Here is a 16834-nt window from a genome sequence, read left to right as displayed (position 1 = left end):
TGCTAGATTTCCCTACAACAACCAATGCAATATTTTTAGTAGTCACTAAAGTGTGTTCTTTTTGTCCATTTCCTTGGAGTAATACCCATTCTTAAAAACTATGGAATTATAAACACAATAAAAGAGGAATTAAATATGTAGGTCATTAATCCATAAAACTAAGGACAAACTAACTAAAAATGGGGAAATTTACTCAATCCAGTTTCATCTGGTTGAAGTCAGTATCAACAGAAGTACATATATGACCATGACTTGTCACAAAATGAAACTACATCAAAAATATTGTTTGTCCCTAATAATCCACATATCACTGTATGTGCCTATATAGTTGATTCCTATTTTCCTTGATAGAAGCTAAGCTTATTTCATTTTTTATATTTGCCTACTTAGGGCCTAGAACAGAAAATAGAAGGTACTTAATAAGAATTTGTTGATTAATAATAAGATTACAAGTTCTATGTTATACTGTGTGAAGAATCAATTCTCTCATGAAATAACTTTAATTAAAATTTCATATTTTGAACAACCCTAAATAAATTAAATAATTAAATCAATGAAATAACAATAGTCATTTAAAAAAAAACAAACAAACTACTAGATACTAACCATTCCCTTCTATGAACACAACAACTATTTGAATTGCTGTCTTCTGGCTAACCTGTCCTATGCAGGAAAAACTGATGATACTCTTGTAAACTCAGATCAAAATGACCTTCTGTCCCTCACTATATTGCTGAGCTTACCACTTTTCTCACTGGTCTTTTTTGGGGGGTAGGAAATTAGCTACTCTGCCATTCTCACTGCCACTGCTTCTAAATACTACTATAGCCACCATCATCACTAATCTTTACAGCTCTCTTCTCATTTTTCTCTATTTTCCTTCTTGTTTTTTTTCACTCCTTTGTTCAGTTTCCCATTATTTTCAGTTTTCATGAAAAATAGTTAATCTGTAGACATCAGCAACCAATCTAAGAGATGTCAAAACTCTGTTATTCAGTCATGTCCAACTCTTTATGATCCCAAGTGTCTGCTAGGTTTTCTTGGCAGATATTGGAATGGTTTGCCATTTCTTTCTCTAGCATGCCCCCATTTTACACATGAGGAATTGAGGCAAATAGGAGTTCAGTATTTGTCCAGTGTCTGAAGTCAGATTTTAATTCAGATCTTCCTGATATCAATCTAGTTGTTATTCAACAGACTCTGTGTGTGTGTGTGTGTGTGTGTGTGTTTGCCAATTACTTCTAGCTCCTAAAAAATCCCGTTTTACAATGCTTAAATATTAAACTACAAAGATTTCTAATACAATTCCTGAACAAATATAATATCTTCCAAAATTCAGTTCCCAGGCATTCATTCCTAACATGGTAAGAGGCAGTGAAGAGAAGAATAGGAAAGGGCTTAAAGACCTGAAGAATGAGTCCTGGGCTTGAACCTTGTTTTCATATGTACTATCTTGTTTGCATGGACATCTCATTTAATATCTCTGAACCTTAGCTTCCCCTCCTGTAAAATAGGGATAATATTATCTACACTACTTACCTCTAAAGGTTTTTGTGAGAAAAGTGTTTTTTAGAACTTAAATCATTATATAAATGTTAATTAGAGATAGGGATAGGGACTAGAAGTGTAATTACATTATTATAGCTAACTCCTGGATATAGAATTTTCCTTTACTCAGGTGCAATTTACAATTTTAGGGAGTTGCCTTCATTACTGGAAAAACTGACTTCCCCAGGGTAAAAAATCCAGTGTGTGTCAGAAGCATGATTCGAACCCAGCCTTCTGAACTTTGAGGCTAATTCTATAAGTACTACATCACACTTCTTCCTAAATCTAAGGTATTATGTGATATTTTAGGACTACATCTGCTTCCCTGTAGTATTCGATATAAGAATGCTAAATGAAATAGATTAAATTTTAATCCATTAAATTTCTATCTCCTCTGAGCCCAAGCTCTGATTGTTTTGTTTAATCACCACTTAAAGCAAAGAAAATAAAATCTTAGGGAAAAACCTCAATGTCAATTAATATAGTAAAGAAGATTTGATATTTAAATCTGTCACATCTTCAAATAAAGTCTAAGCAGATATTAATTTTCTCCCTTCTGCAAGGTGATTTTTGGTTAGCCTTTTTTAAAAAAATATAGGGGTTGTTTTGAACCATAGTGTAATACATTCAATGCAAAAGGAGGAGGAGGAGGAGGAAGAAGAGGAGGAGGAGGAGGAGGAGAAAGAAGAAGAGGAGGAGGAGGAGAAAAAAGAAAGAAGAAAAAAGAAAAAAGAAGAAATAAATATTCTAAATACCTGTATTTAAATCAGAGGTAGAGCTCTTAACTAGCAGGGGATATGGCTATGATATGGGCTAGTCACTTAATTTCCCAAAGTCTCAGAAATTTCTCTAAAAACATATTTGCATATGAGTTGCAATCTTTTCTGATAGGAGTTTTCACATCAATGCTACTCATGTTCTATAGAAGTTTATAGTCTAAATAGAAGTTGAGTAGAGGGAATGAAACACATGCAAATTGATCTTACTTCTTTCCTCTGACCAACACATAACAATTCTAATCCCTAACAGTCATCTTTAGATCCTTGCGTCAATATATTAGAAGCTATTGCTGTTTTTACTTGATCTTCCCCTCACATTTCACATTTAATCCAAATAAACCACCAAATTCAAGTCTTCCTTGAACTCTTCCCTAGGACCTGACATCTATTCCTTTTTGTAAATAATAATTTCCTTCTGTTTCCCGATCACAGATTCATATGTTTAATGCCAGAAGGGAACTTAGAGGTACCAAAAGTAAAAACCTAGAAAAGTTATGTGATTTGAAAGCAAATAAATGGCAGAGCTGGGATTCAAACCTAGGTTCTCTGACACTACATGTAGTCCACACTTTCTAGTCTATGCCTTCTCAGAATTATGTATTTGAATGTCTTCTCTTCCTTTACTTAATTCCAGTCCATTCAAATTCAAATGACATTCTCATGATACAGTCTCTTGTCTAGCCCTCCCCAGCACAACACACACACACACACACACACACTCCTCTCCTCCCATCTTGGAATTCATATAATACTTTGTTTTATAACTCTGACACAGTACCCATGTAGTATTTTTCTATTGTTTCTTATACTAAACTGTAAGCTTTATGAAGGCAGGGGCCTTTTAAAAAAATCTCTACTTTATATCTTCCCTAGGACCTAGTCTAGTACTCTGCATGTTAAAAATTCCTGCTAAACTAAATCCAGATCTATAAATGTGAGGGGAAGATCAAGTAAAAACAGCAATAGCTTCTAATATATGGACGCAAGGATCTAAAGATGACTGCTAGGGATTAGAATTGTTATGTGTTGGTCAGAGGAAAGAAGTAAGATCAATTTACATGTGTTTCATTCCCTCTACTCAACTTCTATTTAGACTATAAGCTTCTATAGAACAAGAATAAGTTCTATAGAACTTCTATAGAAAAGTAAACTTTTTTAATCTTTGTATTTATTTTCTGAGCCAAGTGCAAAGTTTTGCCCACATAGACAATTAAAAATGTAAACTGAATTAACCATCACAGGGAAGAAGATTTCAGCTCAACATAAGGAAAATATTATTAACAGCTATAGCTGTCCAAAATTGTAATATTCTTCCCTGAAAACTAATGAACTCCTCATGTCTGGAAACGTTTAAAGAGAGGATAGATAGCTATTAGAAATATGTAAAACTACTGAATATATGTGTGTATTTTATGAGCTTGCTGGTTCTTTTGAGTCTGTAAGTAAGTTGACTGACTTACCTCACAAGATTATAGTAAGGGCCAAATTCAAAGAAGAAAAAAAAAATGCACAAAACACTTCGTAGCAATAAAGTACTAAATTAATGTGAGTAACTAGTTTAATTGGGTCACAGGGACTCTGAAAAAGTACTGCAGCTACACATACCAACAACGTTAAAATTAGTATTATAAATAATAATCTTAATCCCATAGTAATAAGAAGCTCTCAGAGAAAGTAACCGCATCTCTCCTATGAAGCCTATTAAGTAGCCTGAAAAAGAATCATTTAATACCTATTATATTTTCTTAATCTACAGTAATAATAATAATAATAGAGAGAACACTACTTCAGTAATAAACTATGAAGGGAGTTACTGGGATACTGATAAAATGCATTTGTTGAGTAAATTAATGAATGACTCAATGAATTTTCAGCAACCTATAATTCGCTACACTGAGGTCATGATTTAGTTTTGAGACAATAACATGGGGAGAAATATCCTCAATTTAAGTGTTTACTAATTTGGAATTATAAGCTTATAAATATTTCTTGAAATTATTAATAAAATTAACTTATATTTAGAGATTGAATATGAGAGCATGGTCAATTTCCAAGCCATTTACAAGTACATGAGATAAAAAATAGGCAGAAAGACAACAGTGTTACTTTTTAACATGTAAGATTTAGGGGAGACATGATAGCTGAATTCAAATATGTAAGAGTCTGTCACATGGAAAATAGTTTACTCATAGATCTACACAGAATAATAGCAATAATGGCTAGAAGTTACAAGTAGGTTATTTTGGATTTGATGAAAGAAAAAACTTTCTAAATATTATCGTTACCATAAAATGGAACACGTTGCCTTGAGAAATAGAGGATTCATCTTATCTTCAAACAATGGTTAGATGATCTTTTGACTTACTTATAATAAGAGAGAATTTTTTTTCAGATCTAGGTTGGAAAAAATAGTATTTGAAACTCCCTCTAATTCTGAGAATGTGAAAAAGTTTGGTTTTCTATAAAGGATTGATGGAGAGGATGACTAGATGTGACTAAAAACAGGAAAATATAATGGGAAAAGTCCTTTTTTTCCAGGCTTCCATTCTTACTGTGTGATCTTGGTTAAATGACTATTTCTCTCAGCTTCACTTTCTCTACCTGTAAAATGGGGTAAAACCAATACTAACCAATACATAGGATTGTTATAAGAAAGTAACATTTCACAAGGAGTCCCAGCCATGCACAACTTGCATTTCAATGAATACTTTCTCTTCTCCTCTTTCTCTCCTCTGTTACAGTTCCTCTTTATAGGTTGTCATTTTCAACTGTATAGGAAGCTCCTTCAGGCTACTTACTACAGTTCCTGAAACACTGTAAGTATTTAATAAAAATTTTACTCCTTATCAATTGTATAAATTATAAAACATGGCATAAAATATAATTTTTTATAAAAATGACTAACATCAGATTTAAGAATCTTTAAATGTGACTTTCTTTAAATCATTAACACAAATAGGATCACAGATTCAGAAGTGGAAAGAAACTAAAAGATCATCTAATCCAATCCCTCATTTTACAGCTGGAGAAACTGAGGTCCAAGAAATTTAAAAGCTTCATAAAAGTTGTAAGTGGCAAAAAAAAGATGTTCACTGATGTCCTCTGAGTCCAAAGCCAGAGCCTTCCCACCTCCATATTACATGACTGCTAATTATAAACTGGATTAAATTTAAATAGTGCTCTATAATTGCAAAATGCTTCATGAGTCTTAGATCTCCTTTTCTTCTTTTTAATAATTGTTAGATAAGTAATTCATCTATTAACCCCATTTCACAAATGAGGAAATTGAGTTTAAAAAGACTTGCCCAAAATTACAAAGCCAAATAAGTGAAAGCAGGTATTCTGATTCACATCTTATTTACCTCCATCAAATATAAAACTCTTTCCACTATACCAACCATCTTATGGGTATAAGGCAGAGGTAAGGGGATCAACAGGTTGGGGATAGGATAAACAAGAAGTCTGAACAGCAAAATAGTAAATTTAAATAATCTTTTGAATTATTCCCAAAACTCCTCTTATGAGGCTGACAATGGTTCATATAAGCTACCCCATTATTAGCTATGCTATACTTTATTAAAGAAATAGCTAACTTAGGAAAATTAGGTAATAAAACATTTACTTAAAGTAATTGAGTGATATCATTATTCCAGGGAATGTGCAATGAATTTTAATAAGCTAGTAGTAATAGTTACATTAGTTAGAGGGCTTTGCATAAGCTTAGACTTTGATTCTATAGATGGTCTTTATACTACATTTTAAAAGTTGAAGAATATTCAGTATTTTTGCATAAATATATGAATCAAATGTGAATGTGGATTTTGATTTAATCTAATATTACTGAGATTTCCAGCGCTCCAAATTAGTAATAATTATAGAAATAAAAAAGGAAGAAATTTTGAGGTTCTACTTAACAGCTACTCGATTGGTAAAGATGATTTTTAAAAAAAGAAAATGATACATATTGGAAAAATTATAGGAAAGTAGGAACACTAAAATACTGTTGGTAAACCTGTGAACATATACAATCATTCTGAAAAGTAATTTGTAATTATACACAAAATGTTATTGAACATGCCCTTTTCATCAGTTCTATCATTTTATCATTTAGAATCCTATATTACAAAGAGATTAAAGAAAGAGGAAAAGGTCTTATATGTATAAACATATTTGTAATAACTCTTTTGGTGTTAGCAAAAGAAAACCAAACTGGAAACCAAGACTATATCCATCAATTGGGAAAGGGCTAAAGAAATTGTTATCGGTGAATATAATGAAATCCTACTGTGCTATACAAAATGTGGATAGATTATTTTAAGGAGACAAGAAAAACTTGTATGAACTGATGCAGAGCGAAGTGAACAGAAACAGAGCAATTTATAATATAACAACAGTATTACAAAAATGAACAATGTTGAAGCCTTAAACCAGAACAATTTATACAATAACAACTCTATGAAGACAAACAACTCTGAAAGCTACAAGATCTCTGATCAATGAGATAACCATCCACTACTGTAGAGACCAAAGATAAAGCCTGCTATCCTCCTGACAAAGAGGTGACAGATTCAGAGTACAGAATATGACATTTTTTAAAAAAAGATTATCAATGAGAGAATTTAGTCTTGACTATTAATATTTGCTAAAAGAAATTTGTTGTTTTTATGGCTTGGGGGATGAGAGGAAAATAGATTTCTTTTAATAAAAAATAAAATAAAATTTAATTAAAAATAGATTATTGAGTTCTAATTTTTTTTTGTCTGCCAGCTGGAGGATTAAAGTATGGATGAATGAATAGTAACCGAAAACTGAGTCTATAGGAAGAGAAAAAATTTGCTATATTTACTATGTTTCACACTTCTTCCCTAATTTCATTGTGTAATAAATCAGGCCTTAACTCTACCCCACTATTGAATGTTTCAATAAATATGCTATGATAGCTCTAGTCAAACTGTGTATGTGAAACGAAGATTTTAAGAAAACTTCAGAGAACTATTATGCTTAAAAAAAAAAAAACAGAAATAATTATACAAGAAATGTTAAGTGCTATCAATTTTCAGGCATTTTCAAAGGAAAAGAAAAAGGAGAACCTTGCTTCTAATTGTACCCATATTGGTAGTAGCAGAAAATTACCATCTGAAAGCCATTTGATAATCTATAAAATGAGTAGATAATTCTAGGACTATTGAGTAGATAAATACTCATATCATAAAGCCACCAGTTTTAGTCCTAAAATTGGAAGATAAATTCAAAGAATACCACCAGCATGTACATTAAAAGTGTTCCATAAATTTTAACTGATAATGACAGTATTAAGAGGGATTTTCACATATCCATTAACTCTGCCCATTATCTTTTAATCAGAGTGAAGGTGCTCTAAGGTCTTAGTTTCCCTGCTTTATGCACTTGCTTTTGTTCCCCATTGTGAACAAACTGAAAATAGGAACACTAAGAGATATCTATGGTAGAATTCCACTTCCTTGAATCAGGTTCTATGTACACCTCTCAGAACTGCCATACAGAGCTAATCACAGACCCAGATGCAGTTCAGGACTTTGGCCAATTACTATCCCCCCTCCACCCCCACCACTCAGACCATTTGCCAATCCCAGTCAGCAGCCCTGAGCTCATATTTCCCTATGCCTTGGGAAAGCACACTCAACACATGAAAAATCAAGTAAAGCAAGGTAATTAACTAAAAAAAGAAAGAGAATAGTATATTTGTAACTTTGAAAGTTGCAAACTTTTTCTTCCTGCTCTTATGTGTCATACATAAAGACCATAGAAAGTTTAGGGGAAAAAGTTTTCTCTTTGAATGCAAAGGTATTTCCACTACCTTCCCATTCTACCCCCAGTACCTCAGCAAGCTAAATTCTAGATATCTATAATGATAAAGGAATACATTATAGAACTCAAGTTTTTGCAGAGGAAGATCTACTTTTTACTACTCCCAATTGGGGGGGTGGTAGGAGGAGGGGGAGCGAAGGGGGGGTTAAGTGGCTGATATTACAGTCACTGATGGGATTGGGGTGGGGCTACTGTAAAGGTACTCGAGCCAAGAGGAAGGGGTGTGCCTCCAACTATGAACCACAAGGCCAGATTCCCTGGTTGGAGAATACACCCTGAAGAGCCAAAAAAAGAAAAACTTTCTTTCCTCTGCTCCACACTCAGCATGAGATGTCTATTTCAAGTAGAAATCACTTAAGCTCTAGCTGTCAAATTACTCCATTGGCCAGCTATGACATTTCCCATATCTAAGAGATATAAAAGAAAGTGTTGAAGCAGTTATTCAAGGCCATGGCTTCAACCCCAGAAAATGACCAGAAGCCCTTACACACTCTGCTGAAAAACAAAGATATCACACACACATATACACACTCAAACTATTCTATTCCTGCATTGCATTATTTTCTACATTTTCCTACAAGTAAAGTAAACCTGACTTCCCTCTGTCAGTTTTTTTATAGTTCATTTTCTAACTACTGACTTGGACAAATATTCTACAATGGCATGAATGATTAAAAAAAAAAAAAAAGATATACACAACCTATTAAAATTACTGTAAAATAGAAACAAGAATACCATAACAGTAACTAAATTATCAAATAGATTTAATGAACACCAAAATACAATATCAGCTAATAATAACTTTTATGTAGCACTTATGATATGCCAGGTACTGTTCCAAGCAGCTTTATAATTATTATCTCATTTGATCTATAAAGCAACCTGAGAGGTAGATGGGATTATTATCCCCATTTTACAGATGAGAAAACTGAAGCACAAAAAGCCTAATTGATTTACCCAGGGTCACAGTAATTAAATATATTTCATATTGAATACGAGAAAATGACTTTTAGATTGATATTAAAATTATTGCATAAAACAGAATAATAAAATCATAGAATTTTGGAATAGAAGAGCATTTTAGGAATTATCTAGCCTAACATCTTTTTAGAAGACTGAGTCACAGAAAAGTTATGTCAATGGTCACAATTTTTGTCATTTAGCAACTCAAAATATTTAATTCTTTATTAGAAAGGGAACATTTATGTTATCAATTTCAAGTTAGAAAAATATTAGACTTACAGGTCAATATTTGGGTTTTACTTTAGTTCTCCAAGTCTTACAACTTCTAATTTAATTTCTATTTTATTAAATGATATCGATTTCACTGACAGTTTTTATCACTGATTTTTAAAAACAGTATCATGATGATGAGATATACTTTATGAAAACTCATGGTAGAGCACAGCCTCAAAAAATATCTAGCACAAAGGAAATTAAATTTATCTTCATCTCATTAAATTTTCTATTATTTTGTAAAACAGCATATGACATTATATATATTTAGAGAGAGAAAATACCTCAAATTTTTTCTAACATGAAATGGTTACATGAGAGCTATTTTTCAATTGATTTTCAGACCTCAGAAAGTCTTCCTAATTAATATACCAAGCTAAACTTTTTATGATACCATATATAGAAAATATATATGTAGAAAGAATTTGTGATAAACCATAAGACTTTTTTTTTTTGCAGCCAGAAATTACATGTCCAAACTAAAACAATTTAATGGATTTCTAAATTATCTGTTAACTCATGAAAACAAATAGTACCCTTAGAAGTATGTTACAATTTTCTTATCTGTAGCTACCAGGCACATGTATTTATTTATAACCCTAGATTAACTTCAAACTTAATTTTACTGAAAGGGTGTGTGGTAATTTTGTTTAAATTACCAAATGGAATTTGAGTGGTTCAAACTTACCAAGAAGGGTAACCTTTACAAGTTGGGAAAACATTAAGAATAATCCCATGTAATTAATTAATTCGAAGTGCCATTTGGTGCATTATCTGGTGACTGGTTGTAACTTGAAGCCAGACAGTGCCACCTGTTTTAGAGAAGTACTTACCCAAAAGAGCAGATTAAGGACATAGAGAAGACAGCGCAGGCACTTGACCGAATCTTCTCTAGCCATTGTGAGCTCTCCTCTGAAGAAACCCCATCCTCTTACCACATCCTCTGCCACCAATCAAGGCAACAGCACTCTACAATGGATTCAAGACAGGAAGACAGGAAAAAGGAATCAGACCATTGTCTTTTCTTAATTCCACCCACAGACATCCTCTCACTGGCCTCAGAGAAGGATATCTTGTCTGACCAATAGGACACAGTCACTTCCCCTCATCTACGAAGCCATTTGCTAAACACTTGGGGTTGAAGAATAACCTAAACTACATAAAAGTCCACTGAGCCCAGATTACACCTGCTGAAAAGGGAAAATATTTGCTCTGTTAACAAATGGGTGCAGAGCAGACTATTATCTTTGGACTGTTTGTTTGGGGCTGCTGTTCCCCGCCTTCTCCCTCCCCCCAGTATGTTTTAATAAGATGCTTTTAAAAACTCATTCAATTGACTTCTCCTTTGGGACTGCCATTTTTTTTTTTTAAACAGTCCTAAAAGGCTAAAATCCATAACTTCCTGACACGTAAAGGGAATTATAAATAAGTAACTCATGTATAGAAGGGAGTGAATGCCCCTTCTCATTAGGGAAGTTACATTTCTTTAAATCACTGCTCTCACTCACCCACCTATCACAAAACGTCATGTGTGAAAGTATCTGGAAAGGGGGAGGGGAGACAAGAGTTAGCTGTAATTCCGCTCTGCGACTTGGGTTTCTTTGAGAGAATGTGAGAAATGATGTTTTCTGCCCTGGAATGATAGATTATAAATGGGGAGGGGAGGCACAAAGGAATTAAGTCCAAGGCAGCTGTGCAGACACAAAGTTTCACACACACACAAACACACACACACACACTCTCAATCTCATTTTCTCCCCTCCTAAACTCCCTTCTCCCCTCCCTCTCCCTCATCTCCTCCCTTTCTCCCCCCTCTTCCTCTCTCGCCCTCTCTTTCTTTCTTTTTTTCCCACCCTTCTTTACCTTCCCCTAGTCTACCCACCCCATCCCAATCATATTCTAAACAGATTACAGCCGCCAACAAAGCCAAATCTCTCCATTACTCCCAATCCACCACAAAATGCTCACTCCTAATGCCTACTCCAAGGACCTGGAAAGAATCAAAGGAGAAAAGAGCCCAGGAATAGGGCAGCATAATCTAGTAGGAAAACGAAATCCCATCTTTAAGTATTTTAGCTTGCTATTCGGAAGGTTTCCAATACCTCCCTCGGGACAGGAGCAGCAGACTAGCTGGTGGCGAAAGTATGGGAAGAGGAGGGAGAAAAGATTAAGGAGAGAAGAAAGAACCCGTCACTCACCTCGGACCCTGGGTTCCGTCCCCCACTCCCGTCCAGGGACTGTCGGGGACACACCGCGAGGACTCATCGGGGCAGCAACGCGCTACGGGGAACTCTGCAGTTTAGCATTGGCTAGTGGACGAGACGCTTCCTCCTCTTCCTTCCCCCACTCCCCCCCAGCCGTCGCCTGGGGGGAAAAGTGCTGGGCAACAGTTGCTGGAAAGTCTCAGCAGCTCAGCCGCCTCCCAGCGCCGCTGTCCCTCCCCAGCCCTCGCCAACTCTCCAAGTCCCGGACAGACTAGACGACGAGGCAGTCGCTGCAACAGCCGTAGCCAGCTGCACAAAGTCTGCAGCGCATGCTCCGGACCAGCAGCTGCTCCTGGTTGGGTCCTAATGGGCGTTCTTCTAGTTGCCCCCTTCCTGGGAGCAAGCATCCTCAGGACACACCTTCTCTCAGCAGGGGTGGCCCCAGGAAAAAAAAAAAAAAGGGGTAACTGAGAAATTTGGGGGGAAAGAGTCTAGTAGGACCCCTTTGGAAAGCTCGTGTTAGTATTGGGGGACAAAATCAGTAACTGTTATCATACTCAACTTTGTGACAAATTCTTCTTGTCGGTCTAGTGATCCCAAAAACTGAATTGTTACTGTAGGTATGATCCCTCTTTTGTTCTTTATTTTTTGTATTCATGCATTTCAAAAGATTTTAAAACTGGACGTAGAACTAGGCCATCTAATTCAACTCTCACTTTTTTGAATGAGAAAATTGAAGCCTAAGGGAGACCAAATGACTTGCCTAAGGTCACCCAAGTAGTAAATGTGTATTTTATAATAAGCAGTAGTAAGAACTGGTATAGTTTCTCTTTGATTGCTTTACACAGTTCTTGTCATGTAGTAGATAACTGAAATAAATACTTGTTGAATTTGATTGATTCTTGAAATCTACAACACAAAGTAGGCAAATCCTTTTTAATCCTTCAAATAAGCAATATCAAATTCCCTCACCCCCCATAAAATCCTCAGATTCTCATACTAAATTAGATTTGACTCTAAATTTAAACTGCTATGTTCATTTGAGGTTTATAGCCGATAATTGATCTTTGGAAATATAAATTATTTTAAAACTAGAAACATAATTTATTAACATAATATTTATACAATTCCAAAACATACTGTGCATTGTTTTTTGTGGTGGTGCTTGTTTTTTAGAGTGTTCTCTGTACACTTCAACAAAAAATCATTGTTCCAAATTTTTCCCTCAAATATCTGAAGATTTGACTATTAAGAAGTTGTAGATAGACTACCCAGCCTAAAGAGTCAGAAAGACCTGCTTTAAGATCCAACCTTAGGCATTCACTAGCTGTGTGACTCTGAACAAGCCACCTAACCTTGTTTGCCTCAATTTCCTCATCTTTAAAATGAACTAGAGAAGGAAATGGCAAACTGCAATTTCTGGGGGGGTGGGGGTGAGGGAAAAGCCCAAATAGCATCAAGCCAGGTTGGATCACACTGAATGGACTGAGCAACAAATAGTTCTTACGGCAAGTTTCTTCCATTGGTTCGATCTTATTAACTTTCATAAAAGTCCAATTCCACCCAAGTGGGAAGTAAAAATTCTATGTCTTTAATGGACAGTCCTCTTTGGTATTCTGCCTAATTTCTCTTAAACACACACACACACACACACACACACACACACACCTCCAGTAGACCTGAAAATCCCTCCAACGTACAACCTCCCTTTCCCAGTCAAACTCTGGAAAATGTTCACTTTTTCACTTCCCTGGAACATTTCATCTCTTTCCAATTTAGAATCCAAACAACTGAAAATCCTCCTTCCAAAGTTAGTAAAGATTTCTTAGTTGTCACATCTGATGACCTTTTCTCAGTCTATGTTTCACAACCTCTATTGTAGCACCTGACTCCGCTGACCACTCTTTCTTTTTTTTTTTTATATGAGGCAATTGGGGTTAAGTGACTTACCCAGAGTCATACAGCTAGGAATTGTTAAGTATCTGAAGTCAGATATGGACTTCAGGGCTCTGCACCATCTAACTATCCCAACCACTCTTTCCTACTGGATCCTTTTTCTTCCCTGGGTTTCTCCTCCTTCCTGTCTGACTATCCTTTCTCAGTCTCCTTTGCTGGTTCATTATTCATATAATTCCTCCTGAACTTTGGCTGTTTCCCAGCTAATCTGAGCCTTACCTTCTTACTCTCTTAATTGTGACCTCATCAACTCCCATAGGTTTAATTTTCATTTTCATGAAAATGACTCCTGAGTCCAGAAGTTCTGGACTTTCTAATCACCTATTGGACATTTTAAACTGGATGTCAATTCAGTACCTCAGACTCACATATCCAAAACAGAATTTATCTCCTCCAACAAACCCACCCCTCTTCTGAACTTCCCTATCTCTGTTGGAGGTGCCATAGTCCTTCTAGTAACTCTAGACTTAAACTTAGGTATTATCCTTGACTCCTCATTATTCCTTACTCTATATATGCAGTAAATTGCCACATATTGTTGTGTCTACTTGCACAATATCTCTCTATCTGTACCCTTCTTTCTACAAAAAGGAGGTTAGCCATCACCCACTTAAAGTCCCAACTACCTTTTCCCAGAACTATTGCAATTATTGTTACGTTGTTATTATTATTCATACATTTTTCAGTCATGTTGACTCTTTGTGACCTTATTTGGGTTTTTTTTGGGGGGGGGAGGAGTAAAGATGCTACAGTAGTTTACATTTGCATTTCCTTCTCCAGTCATTATATAAATAAGGAACTGAGCAAATGGAATTAAGTGACTTATCTAGGATCCCACAGCTAACAAGTATCTGAAGCTGGATTTAAACTTGGGTCTTCCTGACTCCAGGCCCAGCATTCTATCCAGTTCACTACCTAGTCATCCCCAAACATTGCAATAGCTTCCTAGTTAGTCTCTTTTCTCCACAATTTATCCTCCACACAGCTGCTAATATGATTTTTTCCAAAAGCATGGGTCAGTAACCTTATTTATAAAAATTCCAGTGACTCTTTATTACCTCTAAAATAAAATACAAATTTCTTTATTCAGTATTTAAAAATTTACAGACCTAATATTCATTACTCTCCTTTCTACATTCTGCAGTCAATAGATAATTATTAGAAAGTTATCATGTATTAGTCAATACTCTAAAAATTAGATACAAAAAAAAAGGCAAATATCCATTGAATGCCAAAGAAGTTCACATTCTAACTGAGGAGATAATATGCAAATCACTATGCAGATAAATGTGGAGTAGATGGAAGGTCATTTTAGAGGGAAGGTTCTATCAGCATATGGGGGAGAGTGAGAAGGACCAGGATGACATCAGGTTACTGAAAAGAAGGAGGTAATAAGGAAGAACAGTCCAGAGAAGAGGATGGAGAGGAGATGGAGGGTCATTCTAGAAGGCAGGTATGACTAGGTCAGAATATTCAAGTCTAAATTCAAGTTCTAGTCTAGGACTAGAAAGATTTTCACTAAAGTGAAAGACCAGAAAAGGACAAAAACTTGTGAAGGGTTTTAAATGCCAAACCAATTGTTTCCTATTTGATTTTGGAGGTAATAGTCACTGACATTTAATGAGTAGGTGTGGATAACTGTTCTGACCTGCACTTTATTAACATTGCTTTAGCAAGCCAATCATACTAGTCTCATTTGCTATTCCTCAAACATGACATTTTTCCTATCTCTCTGCCTATGCATCAGTTATTCCTCATGTTTGGAATGCATTTCCTTCTTGATTCTGCCTCTTAGAATCCTTGGTTTCTGTCAAAATTTACCTGAAGTGCCAGCTTCTACACAAAATTTTTTCTGATCTAATCCTTGTTCTCCTTCCAAATTGTGTCATATATATTTTCTATATATGAATGCATATGTGTGAATACATGTCTTCTCTAATAGAATGTAATCTCAAAAAAAAAGCACTCTTTTTTTTTTTTTTAACAGAGTCAGGTAAAGCATCTAGAAACATAGTACAACTTGTTTGTTGATTGATTAATTGAATTATTGATTCCCCTATTCTGTGGAAACTACCAGCATCCTTCTAGTTAGGCTTACAATATCAGTCATCCTCTACTCTTGACTCTCTTTTTATTCCCCTATATCTAATAAGTTGCCAAGACTTGTGGATTTTACTACCACAGCATCTCTTATGATCCTATCAGTCAGCCTTACTTACTCTTCCCTATACATGATATTACAACTCCTGCCTCCATGGTTTTACATAAACTACTCCTATCTGAAAAATCCCTATCTCCTGTCAAGGCTCAATGCTTTTCTATTCAGCTCTGGTCTTTTCATAAGGAATGTTTGAAAATCCTCTATTTCACTGAATGTACACCTTTTCCCATTAAGGTTTATATTCAGTTTTGCTGGGAAGGTAATTCTTGATTGTGATCCCAGCTCCACTACTCTCCCAAATATATATTCTAAGCCCTTCAGTCCTTTAATGTAGAAACGCTACATTAAACTACTAAATAAAACTACTAAAAACTACATTAAACGTTAAATCATGTGTTATTCTGACCATGACTATACTCTACTTGAATTGCTTCTTTCTGGATACTTGCAGTATTTTCTCTTTGACCTGAAAGTTCCAGAATTTGTCAATAATATTCCTAGGAGTTTTCACTTTGTGATTTCTTTCAGGTGATCAGTGAATTTATTTCAATTTCTAACTTTCTTTACAGAAGTTTCCAAATAGACAACTCTTTACATGCATGTATGTATGAATAAATATAGATATAGATATCTTAATATTTATTAGTTTTCCACTCTCCCAAAAATAATTCATAATTATTTAATATATCTTTTAAACTTATTTGTCTGATATGAGGCAAATCTCTCCAGTAGAATCTAGAGTCTTTAAAGGCAGTATCTTTTTCTATATTTTCTCTTTTCTTATATTATTATTGCATGACTCAAAAAAGCAGAGTTTTTCATTTTTGTCTTTGTATTCCCAGATGCTGACACAAGTGCCTCGTACATAGTAGGCATTTAATAAATGCTGACTTGACCTGAATTGTTCACGATAGGATTTAAATGAGTTAAACTGGAGAAAAATAAAGTAATAATTTGCACTTGTTACTGGTTCTAATTGTTCCTTCTAAAAATTACTTCTGAAAGTGATATAAAGAGGAAATAGGCAGTCAGTAAACTCCATTAAGTATGCCAAATGGAAGCATGTATTCCTTGTGCCATCTGCACATAGTTTCTTTAATCTT

General features: G+C 34.9%; 1 protein-coding gene across 1 annotated transcript in view; it reads right to left on the bottom strand.

Annotated features, from left to right (window-relative positions):
- Positions 1–11887, bottom strand: part of TSPAN12 (tetraspanin 12) — a 93082-nt gene extending 81195 nt beyond the window's left edge. Inside the window, exons 1-2 of the mRNA XM_052000791.1 lie at positions 11609–11887; positions 10244–10379 (exon numbers count right to left, since the gene is read on the bottom strand). Coding sequence (XP_051856751.1) covers positions 10244–10309 — 66 coding nt within the window. The 5' untranslated portion in view covers positions 10310–10379; positions 11609–11887. The remainder of the gene's footprint in view (positions 1–10243; positions 10380–11608) is intronic.
- Between the last annotated feature and the right edge of the window lie 4947 nt (positions 11888–16834).

The sequence above is a fragment of the Antechinus flavipes genome, chromosome 5 (genome assembly GCF_016432865.1).
Source record: "Antechinus flavipes isolate AdamAnt ecotype Samford, QLD, Australia chromosome 5, AdamAnt_v2, whole genome shotgun sequence".
Lineage (NCBI taxonomy): Eukaryota > Metazoa > Chordata > Mammalia > Dasyuromorphia > Dasyuridae > Antechinus > Antechinus flavipes.
This window is presented reverse-complemented; position numbering and strand designations above follow the sequence as displayed.